The sequence below is a fragment of the Cupressus sempervirens genome, chromosome 4 (genome assembly GCF_028749045.1).
Source record: "Cupressus sempervirens isolate cs-2001-9-10 chromosome 4, ASM2874904v1, whole genome shotgun sequence".
Taxonomy (NCBI): Eukaryota; Viridiplantae; Streptophyta; class Pinopsida; order Cupressales; family Cupressaceae; genus Cupressus; species Cupressus sempervirens.
In genome coordinates this window covers 460,049,436-460,067,686 of record NC_143121.1, presented here as the reverse complement: position 1 = coordinate 460,067,686, position 18,251 = coordinate 460,049,436, and the positions used below count along the sequence as shown (strand labels likewise).

At 36.6% G+C, this 18,251-nt stretch overlaps 1 protein-coding gene and 1 pseudogene across 4 annotated transcripts in view; one reads left to right on the top strand and one right to left on the bottom strand.

Moving 5' to 3' along the window:
- The window catches only part of LOC149561967 (Polynucleotidyl transferase, ribonuclease H fold protein with HRDC domain-containing protein), a 228,701-nt gene that overhangs the window by 139,142 nt on the left and 71,308 nt on the right, over positions 1–18,251 (bottom strand). For all 4 annotated transcript variants that reach the window (XM_089825492.1, XM_089825490.1, XM_089825493.1 and 1 more), the window contains exon 4: positions 4,727–4,810. In XM_089825492.1, the coding sequence (XP_089681618.1) occupies positions 4,727–4,810 (84 nt within the window). The remainder of the gene's footprint in view (positions 1–4,726; positions 4,811–18,251) is intronic.
- Positions 15,486–16,095, top strand: LOC149561968 (protein NARROW LEAF 1-like; annotated as a pseudogene).

Here is an 18,251-nt window from a genome sequence, read left to right as displayed (position 1 = left end):
GTCGTGGCTTGCATGGTTCGAACCTGTGACAAAGCTCTGACACCAATTTTTAGAAAGGCTAGGATTGTCATTGCACCAAAAGATCGACCTATTGTTTACCATATGGGTAAATAGATTATTTCATATAGACAATGAACAAGAACAGCATTACTCCTTTTTTTATTCGCATATGCCAAAGACATTACATTATGCTTATGACGATGATTACAATGATCCCGAAGGGTGTATATATACTTTCCAAAGAACCTTCCCGAAGGGGTCTATCGGCTACATAACAAGAACCTTCCCGAAGGAGCATTTACCGACGACATACACCCTGTCGACTACAGAATGTTTACCGACGACATCATCCCCCCCAAAAAGATAAGTAGTCTCCGGATGACAACACAAAAAAACTCAAAACAATTAATTACATTTATTCATAAAAACATAAACATCATGAAGTAGAACGCTGTGTCTCTGACTGTGTAGACCGGTTGCGTCGTAGCTGATACACTTGCTCCGTCCGGACCTTTAAATCAACTGTGATCTGAGAGTTCTCTACTACCTCCTTCAGCATCAATGTGACCTCATGGCATTCAGCTTCTTTCTGATCGTGAGCTTTCTTTGCTGCTTCCTTCTCCTGTAACGCTGCTGCTAGTTGCCGATCGGCCTCCTACTTCCCTCGTCTAATTTCCTCGAGTTGTGCTAATAGTGCTGTCCGCTCTGTTTCCCATGCAATCTGCTAGGTGGCAAGTCGGTCGGCCATCTCCTCCCGAGCCTTGTCTGCGGCCTCCTGAGCTTCTTATCCAGCCTCTACCCACCGTCTCTCTGTGAGTACCAACTCTACCAGGAACTTGCTTCTCTCAGCAATGTCACTAAGGCATGAATACATATCCTTTTCCTTTTCCTTCGCTACACATATAGGATGCTGCGTCTGTACCCTTCTTTCTGCTTTTTCTGGTGCCTCTGCACTCTGATCTCCTACTTCTAGTGATGTGGGGACCTAGACTACCCCGTTGTTTGACCAAATTGCTTCTAACTAAAGATCCTCTCGCATAGGAGACTGAAGCGAGGGACCTCTAGCAACAGGAGCAAGTACTCACTCGCCTGACTCACTGAGCTAATCTGTTCTACTACTGGCATTTGGGATTCTACTTCTGGCATGCTCAAATCAGCATCCTGATCTGTTGCCTCATCAAACAGGGTGTCAGCTATCATGACTACTGCATCTGTCCCAATCACCTCTAGTCGGACCTACTGTTGTGCGCCTCCCTAAATGACTCCTCCCTCTGTGGCTGTCGACTCTGCTACAAGAGATGGCTATGGCAAACTTACTGCTACTGACTGAAGTGATCCCTGCTCTGGAGGTACAAGAGTCGATTCCTGAATTGCTGGCTGAGATTGTGTTCCCGTAGGTGTATCCACTGGTGATGCTATCCTCCAGCTTACTGAAGGTTGAGCAGCCGCTGAATGTGAAAATGTTCCTGCTACTACTATTGTTGTCCGTGATCTAGGATTTAGAGTGACTGGGGTCATCACCACTGGATGCCTAAACTGTCTGAAACCTGGGATGTTAACATCTGCCATGGTGTGCATGTGCGGAGCTGAAAATGATGGCGTAGCTACTACTGGTGCAGCTGTCAATTGCTGCGGAAATTGAAGTAGGGTTGCTGAAATCACCCCAACTTCTGCATCATCATCCTCCTCATCTTGCTCCACCTCCTCCATATCCTCTGAGTCGTCCTCCTCACCAGATGTATCATGGTGGCCACTATCTGTATTACTTGATTCCTCCATCTCCTGTCATACCCTCTTCTGGCCAACGTCTTTCTACCCTCCAAAGTGAGTCTAAATGCCTCCACTACATTATCAGAGGCTCACCAGGTACTACCGGACTCGGCTGTATTTCCAACTTTTCTTGGGGTATCGTCCTCACAGTTGCCTCCAAGAAGACTCCGATGGCATAGTGCGGCATGTAAAATGTTTTATGCTGCAGTGTCATGAACTCATCCATGCATGTGGCCAATACAGAAGCTCAATCATAAACCCTCCCATTCATGAGTCCGTTCATCATACTAACCAGCGGAAACGAGATATCTGACGCCCTACTAGACCCTGTAAGTCTACTCTTTATCACGTCCATGAGACACCTCCAATGGCCTTCTTTGATGTCAGATTTCCACAACCCTTTTCTCCCTTGATCCATTTTTCAAGGCTTCTTTGATCTTTCAATGGGTGCTCATCATATGGGTGCTCATCATCCCTCACCATGCCTAGGTGCAATACCACACCAGAGTGTTTGGACCTTGTAGTGGAGTCCCATAACTCAATAAGCCTAAACCCAAGAGAGGAGTACATACCCCTCTTGTCTTAGGGATCAGCCCTACCCTCTTACCTACCTAGTCCTTCCTCCAATTATAATGATATAATTTCATTCATCATGTGTGTTCAATTTATCATTTATTCTTTGTATCTGCTTTGATTAATAGATCAACAAGTAATTCAAATTGATTTAATTTAATGCACCTTATATTATATATTTTCATTATATTATTTAGCATTGAAACTTATATTATATCACTTTAAAATATGTTGCTTAACATAGCCTATTAGTTATGTTATTATCAAATTATTCATTAAACTAATTATATATATATGATAACAATTATATAAAATTAAGTTATAACTCTTCAGGTATTACTGTCATACCTGTGATATTCATACTTAATTACTTTTTTAGTGTCTTCCAACCTTGACCGCCTTTCCTCATGTCTCTTCTTTTTTTTAATTGGCAATGTATATCGTTTTCTTTACAAATGTAACATTTTCAATGCATCTTGTAGACGTGGCAGTGCCTTTACTTTCTGCCATCTCAGCTGTCCACTGCTGTTATCCCATGGATGTGTTTGTCGTGTTTCTCCTATGTTTGTGCCAATTTCCTCTCCAATATATAAGAGCGGGTCACATCAGGTATTGCTCTTTTTAAATATGATTTTATTTTCTGTTGGCCTTTTAGTGGCAATAATCAAGGTACTTCTTTTCCTTTTTCTTATCCACTGACAATGTGGTACTTATAGTACCCACACCCACATCATTAGACGTGGCCCTTGTTAGGCGCACCCCTTTGGCCAATGTGTACGAGTTGATTGACCTTATGTTTATTTAGGGTGCTTTATGTATTTAGGGGTACGTTTAGTATTACAATGTGATTTTATTAATTATTATATTATATGATAAATCAAGTTCATTTGTTTAAGGATTAATTTATCTTTATACTGAAGTCTCATTCATGGTAAATATTTATAAGCTTTATTTGGTTATTTCCGTATTTCATATTAATACTTATTTAACTACTTAATCGATGTCTCTATATTGATTATTTATCTAACAATCAATTAGCTATTGCATACATATCCTTTTAATCAAGACTATCGATTATGATCTAATACTACATTACGTTATCGGAGGGGATATTACATTTATCCTTGAGAATGTCACTTGGGCATGGGGTGCTGCACTCTTCTGATCAAAATATTATTTTCCCAGTTTAAATCCTTCTTTAGATTCTGTCTGTGTAAAACTCGGGTGCAGATTGCTGATCTCCCCTTTCAATTTTGGCTTCCCATGAAACCAAAGTCTCTTGAAAATACCAAGGCTAGGATTGTTTTTGTTCCTCAAGAGAAATTATTGCACTCTTAATCTACCCTTGCTCATATGTTTGCTGAGATGGATTTGTCAAAGAGCTTTTCAGAAGAAATATGGCTTAAGGTTGGGGATCAGATTTGGCAGTAACAACTGGATTATGTATACATTGTCTTTAGGTGCAGATCATGATTTTCTTATGTTCATATGGTGAAGGCTTATTCACATAAAAGAACTAAGTTTCTTAATTGGATTTCCAGTCAGAAATTTTTTGGTCCTCAATGTCAACTAGTTTTGACAACATCGTCACCCTATATTCCTTCTCAATCTTGCTCCCTTCAAATTTCAAAACCTCTCAGGTAGGATCCTTTAAGAAAAAATCTTTTTTGTTTGTTGGATGCATCTGAAGTTCTGAACATCATGCTTCTCTCTTGGTTGACCATGATTCTCCAATGAAATCACTTTCCCCTGCGCCAAATGTTTCAAGTGATCGCAGGTCTGGTTTAGCACTCCATGCATCTATAGATCAAAATGCTTCCTTGGAAAGTTCTGCCATTTTCTTTCTTCAAGGAGAAGACAACCATGAAGTACCCTTTAGGCATCATCAAAGTCTCCACCATACCCATAGCTTTCCATTTATCTTGCTTTGGGCCTTTTGTGTTGTGTGTCTAGTAAAAGCTCTCATAAAACAACAGACAAAAGCTCTTTAATTCAACATCCATAACCTTCGCTCCATTTCATCGGGAGTTAATCTGATTCTGAGGAATAATCATTCTTGGGGTAGCATCTGTTCTTCTCGATTAGGAAAGAAGGTGGGCCAATCATCATTTTTGAATGAAATTGCAAAAATATTTTTCATTGTTGGTAAGTTTTGATTCATCTAGGTTGCATTCTTAAGGATTGATGGCAGTAGGAGACCCGTTCCATGAAACAAACCGTTGCTTAGGGAAATGGTGCTAAATTGTCCTTGTTTTGATGGCTATTAAGAGTTTGAAGGTGTTGTACATACTATAGGCAACCCATATTCAGATTATATTCATTCTGAAAAAATAATCAATAAATATTTAGGATGTAACTTCTAGAGAAAAATAGAGCAACTTACCCTTGCAGTGTCAAACAAATTTACAACATAGATATGAAAGTCCCGTTGAAGCCAAAGGATGTCACTGTCTGCTCCATGGAAGACCTGCATGTTAATGACATAAGCAAGGAATTTAGTCTTATAGGTTGCATAGTAGCATCCCAAAATGGAAAGTAGCTTCTATAGATTGTATGTCATTCACAAATATGTAGATAAAAAAACATTTGAGATTTCTTGGGAAAACATACACAGGTGTCAACCTAGAAAAAAGCGGTGCCAAGAAAATCATTTCAGCATTAAGTGAATTATTAATCACATTCTAGGGTAAGCCTCGCGACTCGGATAAAAGGATATAAAGGAAGCACAAGAATTTGAAGTGATACAAGAAAAATATGTTTAGGAGGGAAGTTTGATAAACTATTAGTGTCTAACATGAAAGTAAAAGTCTTATTGAAGCATAAAAACTCATTGAAAATAAGTTTGTCAGTCATGTACACAAGGAAAGAAAAAACTTTGATATATGAGTAAATATCATCAATAGCGGCTTTAAGCTATTGGGTCCCACTCACTATTTCAATAATATTTGAACCCTCGATGAAACGTAAGGAGACTATCAGCGAAGGAAACAGCATCATCAAAACACATGATGAAAAGTATTATGGCCCCACCAAAGGCTACATGTGACAAATGGTTGACCATGTGGATCATGAGATTTCCATAAAGTCATAAGCTTTGATGAGATAGGAAATTGATCTCACCAATGCAATATGCTTCATCGAAATGGAGGAAAAAAAACATGGCCCCCACCGATGCTTGTGTTGATACACAACATGTAATGTGGATCCCACAATAGGAACTTCAATGAAACCCTAAGGCAATATGTTCACGAGAGTAAACATTATCAAACAGCGAAAAGGTGACAGTGATCATCAATAGGGATGAGTTCCATCGAAGGAAGTTATTTCAACAAAAATATTACCTCCGATGAATCAAGTAAGAGTGCTCATCGAGCCATAAACATACATCCAAGAGATATACCAAAGTGAAAGGATGAATAAAAGGGGATTTTGGTTGTGACATAGGTTAGGGCTTTGATGAGACCACAAAAGGTAATGCTTAAAGACAAAAGATATCAAAGCAAATTTACTGTTTGGCAGAGCGTAAAAAAGGAATTACAGGCTGGATGAAATTTAATGTCGGGAAGTACATTTCAATGAGCATCACCTTGATATGAAATTTGAATTGACCAGCACTTAAGAGTCATTGCAGAAACAAATTCACACCGAATTATTGCAGCATAAATTCATTTACATTGTACACACAGAAGTGCAATTTGGAAGAAATTGTAGGAGATATAGAATGGCCAGAAGCCGGTTTTGCATGTAGGTCTTAAAAACTTTCCCTAGTTTATTGTGAAGTTACAGTAATGGAAAGCTCTTCGACATATAAGACTACTAAGAGTAAGAAACAAAAGAATTCTCCACCCACTGACACTGCTGAAAAGGTAAAACAGAAGAGACAAAAATGAGAGAAGAGGACCTTGGACCAAGATCTACTGGACCATTTCCATCAATCTAGTTTGAAATCTAGGAAAATAAAATCTGACGGGAGCAATTGAAGGATAATCATGACCATTTGGGTGATGTATGGACAGAAACAAGAGGGTATGATTTATTTATGTTCCATTTGAAGAGATAGGATAGCCCAGAGCCAGTCTCTAATCCATGGAGGTTGAATTTGGGAAAATTGGCTGTCCACAATGTATTTACAAGTGTTGAATTAATCAAAGCTTTTGCAGAGAGGTATGACTCAGTCACTAAGACTGTAAATGATTACTCGGGGAAGCCATTATTGCCAATTAGAAAATAAAATATTTCATTGAGAGAGTGTTTAATTTGAAGTATGATTTTGAAAGTCAGATAGATTTGCATAAATTGAAAGAACAATATATCTCTCTTGAAAGAAACTATAAGAAGTGGAGATTGCCTTTCCACAGAATTCGGAAAGATAATCAGATGGACCCTAGGGAGTCTGACTATGATTCTTACAGTGCAAAGAAAATTAAACATGGATAGGAGAAATGAAAATTTAATTAAAACGAAAATTATTCCAAACACTATTCCCTTTTGAAGCACATGTTGCTATATGTAGATGAGATGATTAACCTATACGGGAAAGGGCTGTCATGCCACATATATGACATATAGGGCTTTAAGAAGCCAATGCAGTTGTGGTTATCAATTTGGGATTCCAAAAACACAAATTGTTAGCAAACAACTTTGAGGACTATTTTGTCAAGTCACTATGTGAATAATGGGGATTCAACAAAGACAACTCATAATCCCCTGAGATTAAAAGGTTTCTTAGGCCTAAAGATTTAAACAGTGAGGTTTATATTGATCATAATTGGGGGATTGGAATTGTTTAGAAAAATACACACACATCAGAGTTTTCGCATTTGACGGTACCCCATATGCATAACCCAAAACTATTCTAGACAGAGTGGCTTACCTTGAGATGATTAAACAAATGCATGAGTCAAGCACAAACAAATGCTTGAGTCAAGCACAATGCATCTGAGATCTAGTGGCAAACAATCATTTGTTCCTAGATATCTGACATTTGGAGATTTTTTGGTTGGTCAGAAGTTGAAGTATCATGCAACATCACCTAGGAAGCCATGGGTTGATTCAATCCAGAAGGATATATACAGAGGGCTAGAGGTCTACAAGGGCTTAAAACTTGTGAACAGGTTTCTAAACTAGATGATGATCTGATAAGGATTTGAAGAGAGCAAAGGCCATTATGGAACGTGAAAAGTATGATAAAGTTCTCGATGCTTATCGGTGGAAGGTTTATAAAGGTAAGATTGATCCAAGTATACTGGATAGTATAAGTGTCCCAATGGCTCAAACTAAAAAGATGTTGGAACACAGTAAAGTAATTCTTGATGAAATCCCAGAACACGTGATACAAGGGAGGCCCATAACTGATAATGAGACTACACCCTTGGCTCATCTGTCACTTGATTCACATGTCGATGAAAGGCATGATGATGCTCCAACCAACAAGTGATGTAGAAGCTAATGAGATTATTCTTGAACCTCCTGTATATATTGTTGTCAATGAATGGATTGATGAGTGTGACAACATTATCTCTAATGAAGAATCTATCCACTCTTCAGAGTTTAAAACATTTTTGTATCAATACTTAGCTAAACAACTGAGGGAAAAATGTAGTGATGTGACAGATGAAGAGGGCCTGCTCCGAGAGCTTCAGAGTAATATTGATGAAGAAATGAAAGAAATGACTTCCCAACAAGGTAGGCAAATACGACAGGAGTCGGGGACAATAATTTATCCTGAATGGAACATGAGAGGAGCTCTCTTTTTTTTATAGTTTTGCTAAAAAATTTAGTCCTGAAAGCCTAAGTTGCCAGAAAATATTGAGGATGTATCTACTGGATTGGGATATAATCCTGGACAGAAAGCACTATTGCAATGGGCCATCTATCCTAGGGATAGAAGGCCCATTCTTGTTGATTCGGTAGAGGCATTTGGACTATCATGATTCAACTAGTGGGGAAAAATGATCCCATAGAAACTGCAATGTTAAATGTGAGTGTGACTAAACTAAATGTAGATGTCCAGAGGACAGGATGTCCAGAAAGGCCAGTAGACTTTGAAGAAGAGCAGAGGATTTGTTTGGCTTCTCAAGATGCAAAATGTTGGAGATGTAAAGCTGACAAATTTGAAAAGAAGAGGAGAAAAATGGTCACTGATGTGATCAAGTTTAGATATGATACAGTGATGGTAAAATATATACCACTTTGGTATATTTACAGAGGTACTTTTTCAGCCTCGGGAAACCACAGAGAGTTACATCAAAAGTTGATTAATAAAATTAAGTTGCAGAATGATCCTCAACAAAATGTTCTAGCAGAAGAGAAGAAATTACTCAATAAAAATGAGCACTTTTATGAGAGCTCAAAGAAAGATGCAAAGATGCTAGAGAATCAGATGTATTGCCCAATCTCATGACCAATGGAGAGATAATGCCTTTGGATCAATAGAAGATAGAGTTGAGAGGGAATGTGAATAGCACCCTTTCAAAGGTCAAGAAAGGCGATGATCTGGATCCTCACGTTTCCCAAATCATTTTGATATAATGTATAATCAAGAATGTACCATGAAGAAGCTCACTGCTGATTGTGTAGTGTACAAGGACCCCAACTACGTGGACCATTTTGGACTAGTTAAGGGATACTGATCTTAGTTCTTAATTATATGTTTTAAGCTAAGTTGCCAGTTCAGATTGCAGTACAGATGTAGGTTCGAGATTCGGGTTCGAAATTCGTACAAAACTTTTTTGCGTTGGGTTTGGGTTGGTCCATATAAAAACATATGTTTTTAAAAATATGTGTTTGTATATATATGCAACTGTCAACAACAAATAAGTTAATACATCACTATGCTAATAGTAAACATAGCAAAAAAGACCACAATATCTATGTTTCAGTTCAATAGGATATTAATTGTATCATACAGCCATAAATACAACATGATACACTTACTTGGTCACATGCATGGAACATATTTCCATATCAAGGGGACAGTTTGAGAATGAAAGGAATTGTCAAAAGATAAGTACAGTTATCTGAATTTTTATTTTGTATTGGTTAAAGGATTTCTAACCAAGCTAGATCAAAAGTTAAGATTCAAATTTTAAGCCCTAAATTAAAAGATATCATATCTTTTTTCAAAGAGATTCCTCTATAATCATCAATTTGGATGCCACCTATTGTCAATTTGGATTTCCTCTATAAGCAAGTTTTCATTTTCATTCACAAATGCATAAATGACATATAAACCATCATTTTTTATCTTTTTAGTGGTCACTTTTAGGATTGGGAGCATCGACTAGACCAAATTAGGCAAAAAAACACTTCAAAAATGTTCTTAACAATTGTTTTGAGACCAAATTCAGCCTAGGTTCAGGCAGTGGGCAGCAAATCCTTCAGAATTCGTTCCAAATTCTGCTCGGTGTACTCTAACAAAATTTGCAGCAAATTTGTAGCTCTGCAGGCGAATCTGGGGAGAATTTGACAAGGACCAAACTTTGTACAGAATCAAACCAGACTTTGAGGGTTGCAGGAGAGAATCTGGTAACTTAGGTTTTAAGTCAATTAACTGCTAGTTTGTTTATGTTCCAAATAAAAGAATGTATCCATTGATGATAAAGGACATGACTATTCAAAATTATAAGTTTTATAATATATATAGATCATCTTGTAATGCTATCAGAAGAACAATAGTAACATATTCAGTATTTCTTAGTTGTAAGAAAACATTTCAGTATTAATGTAAAGCAATAGTTTTTTTATTCTTTGAAAGTTGTGGATATGATTTTGAAATTGATTGGTTCCCCTTTCATTTCTATTTCAAGAAAGTAGAAGCTATCTGAGTCATCGTGTGAAGAAGTCATTTCAATTACATCGCAATTTGATATCAGAATTTGTATGCAAAGAGTTGTCCATACTGATTTTGTCTTATTGGTCTTATCAAGCATAAATTAAGCTCAATATGACTAGTTGTGGAGTGATCATATAATCGAAGACACTGAAGATTAGATTCATTGACAGATTCATCCAAGTGGTGAATGTAAAAATTGTCTCGTGAGGTTTAAATGTAGGATCAAGGAGAAAGTTAACCACGCTGCCCCATAGAATGAAGGCACTGGTCTACAATTATATTGATGTCTCTATCAGGAAGAAAATTATCTTCAGTAAATCAGTCATACATAAAGCAATTCATGCATTAATATAAATTAAACAATTGAAGGATATAAGTAGTAGTAATGAAATACACATCTTGGTCCTTCTCAAGATATTATTGCCATCTTGAGAGATCACATAGGATTTTAGTACAGTTATAAGTATAATCTTCTTAAAAACTTTAACTAAGAGATATAATTACAGTATAGGCCTAACTGCTTTGGCTCTGCAGAGCCTAAAGAGCAAGGGAAGAGGATCATATTGATCATTCCCGTTAGTTGGCCAAATCATTTAGAAATTTCCAATCTGTTGATTTGGGAACCAACAGATCGATTGCCTCAACTCCCATCACAAAAGCACAACTTGAGACTCAAAAAAATGTCAAAAATGTTAATAATAGAAATCTCAAAATTCAGACAAGGTACTAAGTACGGTAATTATTTTGGGGTGGCGGGGAGGGTGGTGGGGCAGAGAAGCTAACCTCTTCTAATGGAATATAGAAAGTAAGTTTGTGCTTAGATTGATCTTTGAAGTGCTACCGGCCTTTAAATTGGTTCCAATTTGTTTCATATTCATTGCACACAACTTACTCTAAAATTGCAGATATAATTACAAACCTGCCTTATTTGGTTATAAGCCTTGAAGAATCCATCATGTTTGTTTGATAGAAAAGTGTTATTTTGAGTCATTATCTAACTGCAATTTTTTGTTTGCAACAACGAACCACTCTCATGCTCAAAAATTAGTCCACAAGAGAAAGAACACGTGTTACATTGGCCATTGGTGCCTGCTATGCCATCATTCATATTCTATGCTCCTATACTATGTTTCCAATCTGTAAAACCTGTAGTTCTAGCTAAGGTATCAACGTTCAGATTTTTTAAATGCTTTACAACACTGAATTTCAAAGTCATATATGGTTCCAGTTCATTCATCTACTTAGATTGCCACTCACAGAGATCATGTTGTCATAGAAATAATTCAAATTGTTTTGTGAGTCCCAACAGTGAATTTCCACAAAGAAGACACTGTACGAGTTTGGTAAATGAAAGCATTACTAATAGTCGCTCCTTATCATGGATAACAACATCTCCTTGTAGCAATCCTGCATCCATAACAGGCTCAACTACACAAACTATTGAAATGTAGGAGCACTTGCACATCCAAGAATGCATTGCACCTGCAAATCCAAAACAGTTATGCAGGAGATTAATCCAAAACGTAAGAAGATTTTCTATTGATATTCGAATTAGATTTTACCTTAACTTATCCCTAATGTTTTTTTTTTTTTTGTTGGGGTAACTTATCCCTAATGTTACATATAATGTGGCTAGATAAAATGAACATGATATTCAGTAGTTTGAGGTGTCCCCGTACCTGTCACTATTTAGCGTATGAAAAAATTTAATATAATGTTGTAATCGTAGTCCGAAAGATGACCATGAAAAACAGATCATTCGGAATGGTCATATTTTCCACTCAATACATTGTAACAAATATTTGTTTATGAAAAAATAGCCAAAAAAGTTTGTTTTAGGCACAAAAAATCTATCTCATCTAATGTTTGGCTCTCAAAGGCAACAGGCCTATCTTAAAACTTCTCAAATCCCTGTCGTGGACAGATTGCATTGAAGACTGTATGGCAAAGAAATTTTGCAATCACCAGGATGTGACAAGTACAGATCATTCAGTAAAGTTTGCTAAGGGTCGGAACCAACCACTCAAATCTGTCTTCTTGGTCAATTGTGTGATCTGAGAAAAGAGAGAATAAAAAAATTATTGATGAAGAGCTGGTAGTAACTAAATAACGCAAATTAGCTTATTTTAGCGAGTATCTATTAAGTTGCCGAATCCTTAATTTCAAATCTTGCAATCATTCACTTCAAAACCCCAACCACTGATAATATCTCATGTTATAGTGATTCATTTGTAACAAAACAAAATTATCTTAAAAATAAATTGTTAAACTCAATCTAAGATCTTACGAACTTTTAATATGAGATAAGATGTCATAGAAAATCATCAAAAAAAACTAATATAGGCTGAAACATCTTATTTGAGGTAGCTTTGAAAGTCACATGTGCATTTATGACTCTAAAAGGCTTGATCAATAATTGATAGTGCCCCTTGCCATGCCAGGAAATGGACTGCAAAAGAAATTATAAAATGGGAAGTGAAGCCAGATTTTCCTTCAATTGAAATGTAATACAAAGTTACTTTTTGTTAACAACAAAATTACAATTCAATTTAAAGATGGCTGTAATGAATATTCATTTATGAAAAAATAGCGTACAAAAGTTTGTTTTAGGCACAAAATATCTATCTCATCTAATGCGTGGCTCTCAAAGGCAATAGGCCTTTACTAAAAACTTCTCCAATACCTATCATGGAAAGATTGCATTGAAGAGCGTATGGCAAAAATAAATTGCAATTGCCAGGATGGGATAAGTACAGATATCCAGTAGAGTATTTGAAGGCTCGAAACTGGCCGCCCAAATCTGTTTTTCTTGGTCAATTGTATAATCTGAGAAAACAAAAATAAAAAAATTCATTGATGAAGAGCTAGTAGTAACTTAATAACCCAAATCAGCTTAGTTCAGCAAGTATCTTTTAAGCTGGACAATCTTTAATTGTTCAAACCTTGAAATCATTCACTTCAAAACCCCAACCACTGATAATATCTCATGTGATAGTAATTCATTTGCAACAAGACACAATCGTCTTCCTTATAAACTAAATTGTTAAACTCAATCTTTGATACTTATCAAAATCTGCAGATGAACTAAGATCTTACACAATTTAAATATGAAATAAGATGTCGTAGAAAATCATTAAAAAAAACTAATCTAGGCTGAAACATCTTATTCGTGGTAGCTTTCAAAGTCACATACAAATTTATGACTCTAAAAGGCTTGATCAATAATTAATAGTGTTGGAGTTTGTAGTTGCGATAGAGATCTTTATCTCTAGAAAGATGGACGGTATTATCATTATGGTCACCTTCAGCTGAAGAGGGCATTTATGATTAAATTGTAATATTTATATATAAAGACATGTGTCATTCGACAAGCATTAACACATGGAAATACGAAGAGTTGTCTTTGAAAATAAAGAGTCAAGTTCTGGAATTTGTAGAGACCTTTGGTTGGCATGTGAAGTGATCTGATTTTAAGGATCTAGACAATTATATGCTAAGTGAAAATTGCATAAAGGTGCACAAATACTTAATGTCTAATGTATAACTGAAAAGACATTAAATATTAAAAATAACATGATCAATAGAAAGAGAGAGTTATATCACTGGACATAGAGGAGAGAGAGAGAGAGAGAGAGAGAGAGAGAAGAGAACCAATTTGATTACGAAGTTCATCCGATCGGAGCAGACTACGTCTCCGGGTCTAGTTCAACTAAGTGACCGATGTATTATTGATGCTCCCAAAGTTGATTTACAACATACTGTAGTCCATCCACAAAGTCAATATACAAGTCTTGACTCGAACCACCTTACATACAAGCCCTCAAAGGCGCAAGACTGGTTTCTAAAGAGCAAGAAAGACTTTGCTTAAAAAGGCTTTAGTACAGAGGTAGAACACCATTACATCATCTCCTCCTTCAAGAATTCTTCTTGATTAGAGGAACTCTCAAATTCCTCTTGGCATCGACTGAATCAAATGCAAATGCCCCCTGGATGTTCCATGCCTTACATAAACCTCCTAACCCCTTTTTATACATAAAATTATGCTACAATGGGATTTAACCATATAACCCAAAAAAAACCCTTTTATGGAAAATATAATTTCGTTTACAACCACCCTACAAATTACTTTGCTTGGCACCACTCATTATTTAGTCATTAGTTTGATGATACTCCTTATTTTAATAAGGTTGGGTGGATACATACCGGTTAAGATAAATGTTATCCGAAAATAGTTTGAACGCTATAAATGGTTTAATGGTGGCCAAGGTGTTTGGTGGTGCAGTGATTGGAGGATCAAATCCCACTGGCTTCATTCCTTCTTTGGACAGGTTGGTTAATAACAAATTTGCTCCCAATAATAGTAAAGGTGGATGATTGGCTTAGCGGCAAAGGTGGTTGCTAATGGTCAAGACTTCATGGGTTCAAATCCCACAATGGCCATTTTGTTACAAGTGGTTCAACTTTCCTATACCCAAGTTGCTATGTGGCATCACATGGTGGTGCCATGTGGCACTCTCTTATTCATTCTTCCAATGCCACATGTCCAAGTTTGATTAGTCAAAACTGACCAATGTGCCAAATCTTCAACATGCCACATGTCAAACACTAATTGGTGGATAAGCAATGTCATTTTCTGCCATTTCAGCATGATGATGTCATGCTAACATCATCAAAATAATGTTTTTCCCCTTAACTTCGAATTTCCATAACTTCTACATCCCATCTCCGTTTTTTATGAAACGAATGCCGTTGGAAAGCTCTCAATGAGCTCTTCAATTTGAAACCGATTTTTGACCACTTTTGAGATGGTCAAATTTTCACCTTTTTGATGGTCTCTATACAAGGTTTGACCAAAACTTTGATTGGCCATAACTTGAGCAAACCAACTCCTTTCGAGCCCATTCAAGTTCCATCAGGTTCAATTTGATGAGTTCTTTAATCTGGCACTACTTCTGTGAGACTTTGAAACACTTTAATTTTTAGTGGTAGATCCACCTGGATCATGAAGAGTCTCTCTTTATGTATATATTTCACATCAAGCGAAATGCATTGTGCACTTGAACATTTTCACGATCAATAAAGATATATTTTTGTTGTGTGGCTGGGTTTTTCTCTTCATTCTCAAAGGGTTTTCCCTGGGTACTTCTAGTGTTTATTGTTTCAGTTTTGTCTCTTTTTTATTGTTGTTTATCATTTTTTTTTGGGTTAAGAACCCAGCATAGTATCAAAGCAAGGTTCTTAACATTTGATGGTTTGATGGACTTTGATCAAGTTTGGTGGACTCTATTGGGATCAATCCAATAAGGAGATGGACTTCACCAGAGCTCTACGAATAGGTAGGTGCTACTCAAGATCAATGCAATCAGAGGCGCCGGTCTTGGATCTTGAACATGCATTTATCACTGGAACTTCTAGTCATCATCCACACCCAGACTACTCCCCTCTTAAGGCATCTGCATCACTCGGACAACATTCAAAAAGCAAAGCCCACTTCCTCTGGCCGGCATCAAACCAGCTTATTGGTACTACTGAGGAAAGGGCAGCTTAGTTTGGCAATGTCCAGAAAGAGGTGGATTCAGATACACTGGAGCGTCTACCGAGTGGACAACAAGCTACTATGTTGTTGGATTTGATGACAATAAGTGTTCCATAGCAAAATATTGCGCCACTACAGTCTCGGAACTATTATTGGCTTTTGCATTATAGAAGGTGTGCTTACCAACATACCTACTATACTTATGTTTGTAGCTTGAATGGTCCATAAGTTGTGGCTTCTCGACATCCAAAGACTGCTTTCTGCCCTCAAGTCTATGCCAGGATTATGCATGGCTTCCAGTCCCATTTTGATAAGGGCCTTCAGAGATGAATTTAGTAGAGTTGTAGACGATGTTGGGGCGGGTTATCAGGGGCATTTTTGATGTCAGATGGATCGAATCGATCTAAATGATCACTCTTCATTCACCAGCAATAGAAGGATGTTTAAGATTGGAAATCGAGGATCACAAGGAATAGTAGATGAAGCACCTCAGAGGTGCAGGACAGAATGCATCATGTGGCATCTACAGAATGGAGAAACCATCGACATCTTGTAGTGAGCATTTTTTTCCCTTAGCTAGCATCGATGTCAAATAAGTATTCCTTTCACTATTTTAATATTGTGTTTGAAGGATTTACGTTTTTCAATATCATTCTTTTCGGTTCCGTTTTCATAACTTATTCTTATCTAAAGAGAGTAATCATCAATATCTATTTTTGATGATCCTGTATCATTTAATCTGATTTATTAATATCGATGTCAGATAAAGTTATGCTATCGTGGGGATTATTCTCTTCCTTGGCAATGTCATTTGTTTTTAAGAGTGACATCTCATTTTACTTTTGGGGCTATAGTCAATTGTTTCATCCCAAGTATCTGATGAAAGACGCTGCCAAAGTATATTTTTTGGATTGTCGAGATGTGAGATTAATTGGTGATTGCAAAGCCTAGAAGAAATTGACGTCCCCTGGCAACAATATATTTTTCTCTTGGTTTCTGAGTGTTGCTTCCAATGTCGGTGCAAAAAAGTCTATGATGAGCGTGTGCTTCCAATGTAGAGTTCCGTACCTATTCAAAAACATACCTAAGTCTATAATATTTAGCACAAGTGTCTTCATGTTTTGAGTGGCAATAGATTACAATTTTTATTTGTCAGATTTTCATCTAAGAATTTTGTGTTGACATCCCTTGATACTGATCACACTCATTTGAACAAAATTAGGGATTTTAGAGGTAAATCTAATCATTTTTTATTGCAATAGAGACTTGGCATATTTAGGATGACTTTCTGCATTTAACTAGTATTAAAAGAAGATATTTTTTATAAAGTTGCAGGAGGATGGACTAGCACCAGAATAGAGATGAGTACTCTATATGGCTCGTAATTGTGTTTTCCTTTCAATATTCATCTCCTTATATGATAGATTAATTTAATCCCTATTGGTTGCAAGATGCAACAAGAATCATGAGATGGGGTTGTTGTTTGCTGAATTGAATTAAAAGATACATAATTGCATTCAGATAGGAAACTCGGAGGGAGCTTGCGGTTCAAAGGGAGGCTTCATAATTAAAAAGGGAGCGCTTGTGGAATCCCCTTCATTCTCATCTATGCTTGTAATGCTTGTGGTATTTGTGAAATTTAAGACTTAAATAGAACTAAGTTTTGTTTTTGTTATGCCTATTTCTATTCTTGTGTGAATAAATAAGATAGTAAGAATCAACTATGATAACTCTTTCACTCTGGAAAGTGAACATAATGTTGAGAGAGTCCATGATGACATCACGGTGAGAGATTTCGTGATGGGAATTGTATGTCATGCTAAGAAATTCCATGACAATTCACATTGAGAGAGTTTGTGATTAAAGGCTTAGGTGTGATTCTTACAAGTTTATCATGTTGAGTGATTCCATTGTTACAGGATTATCGTGTTGAATGATTCCATGATTATTAACAATGAGTATATTGTTCTCTTAGTGTCATATTGAGTGATTCCATGACAACATCATGATAAAAGTTGGTTGTGTTTCTTGAAGGGTTTTCATTGGATCTATATAATTAGATTTTATCATTGACATTTTGGTTGCAGCCTTGTGTGGCTGTTTAGCTAAAGATCTCTCTCTGGCTAAGAGGGAGTGTTGGAGTTTGTGGATGCGATGGAGATCTTTATCTCTAGAAAGATGGGCACTATTATTGTTATAGTCACCTTCAGCTGAAGAGGACACTTATGATTAAATTGTAATATAAATTATAAAGACGTGTCATTCGACATGCATTAAAGGCATGGAAATACGAAGAGCTGTATTTAAAAATAAAGAGTTATGTTTTGGAATTTGTAGACCTTCATTGGCATGCAAAGAGTCTGTCTTTATGTATAAATATCGCATCAAGCAAAATGCATTGTACACTAGAACATTTTCATGATCAATAAAGATATTTTTTGTTGTGGCGCTAGGTTTTTCCTTTCATTCTCAAAGGGTTTTCCCAAGCTATTTCTGGTGTTTATTGTTTCAATTTTGGCTCTTTCTTACTGTCGTTTA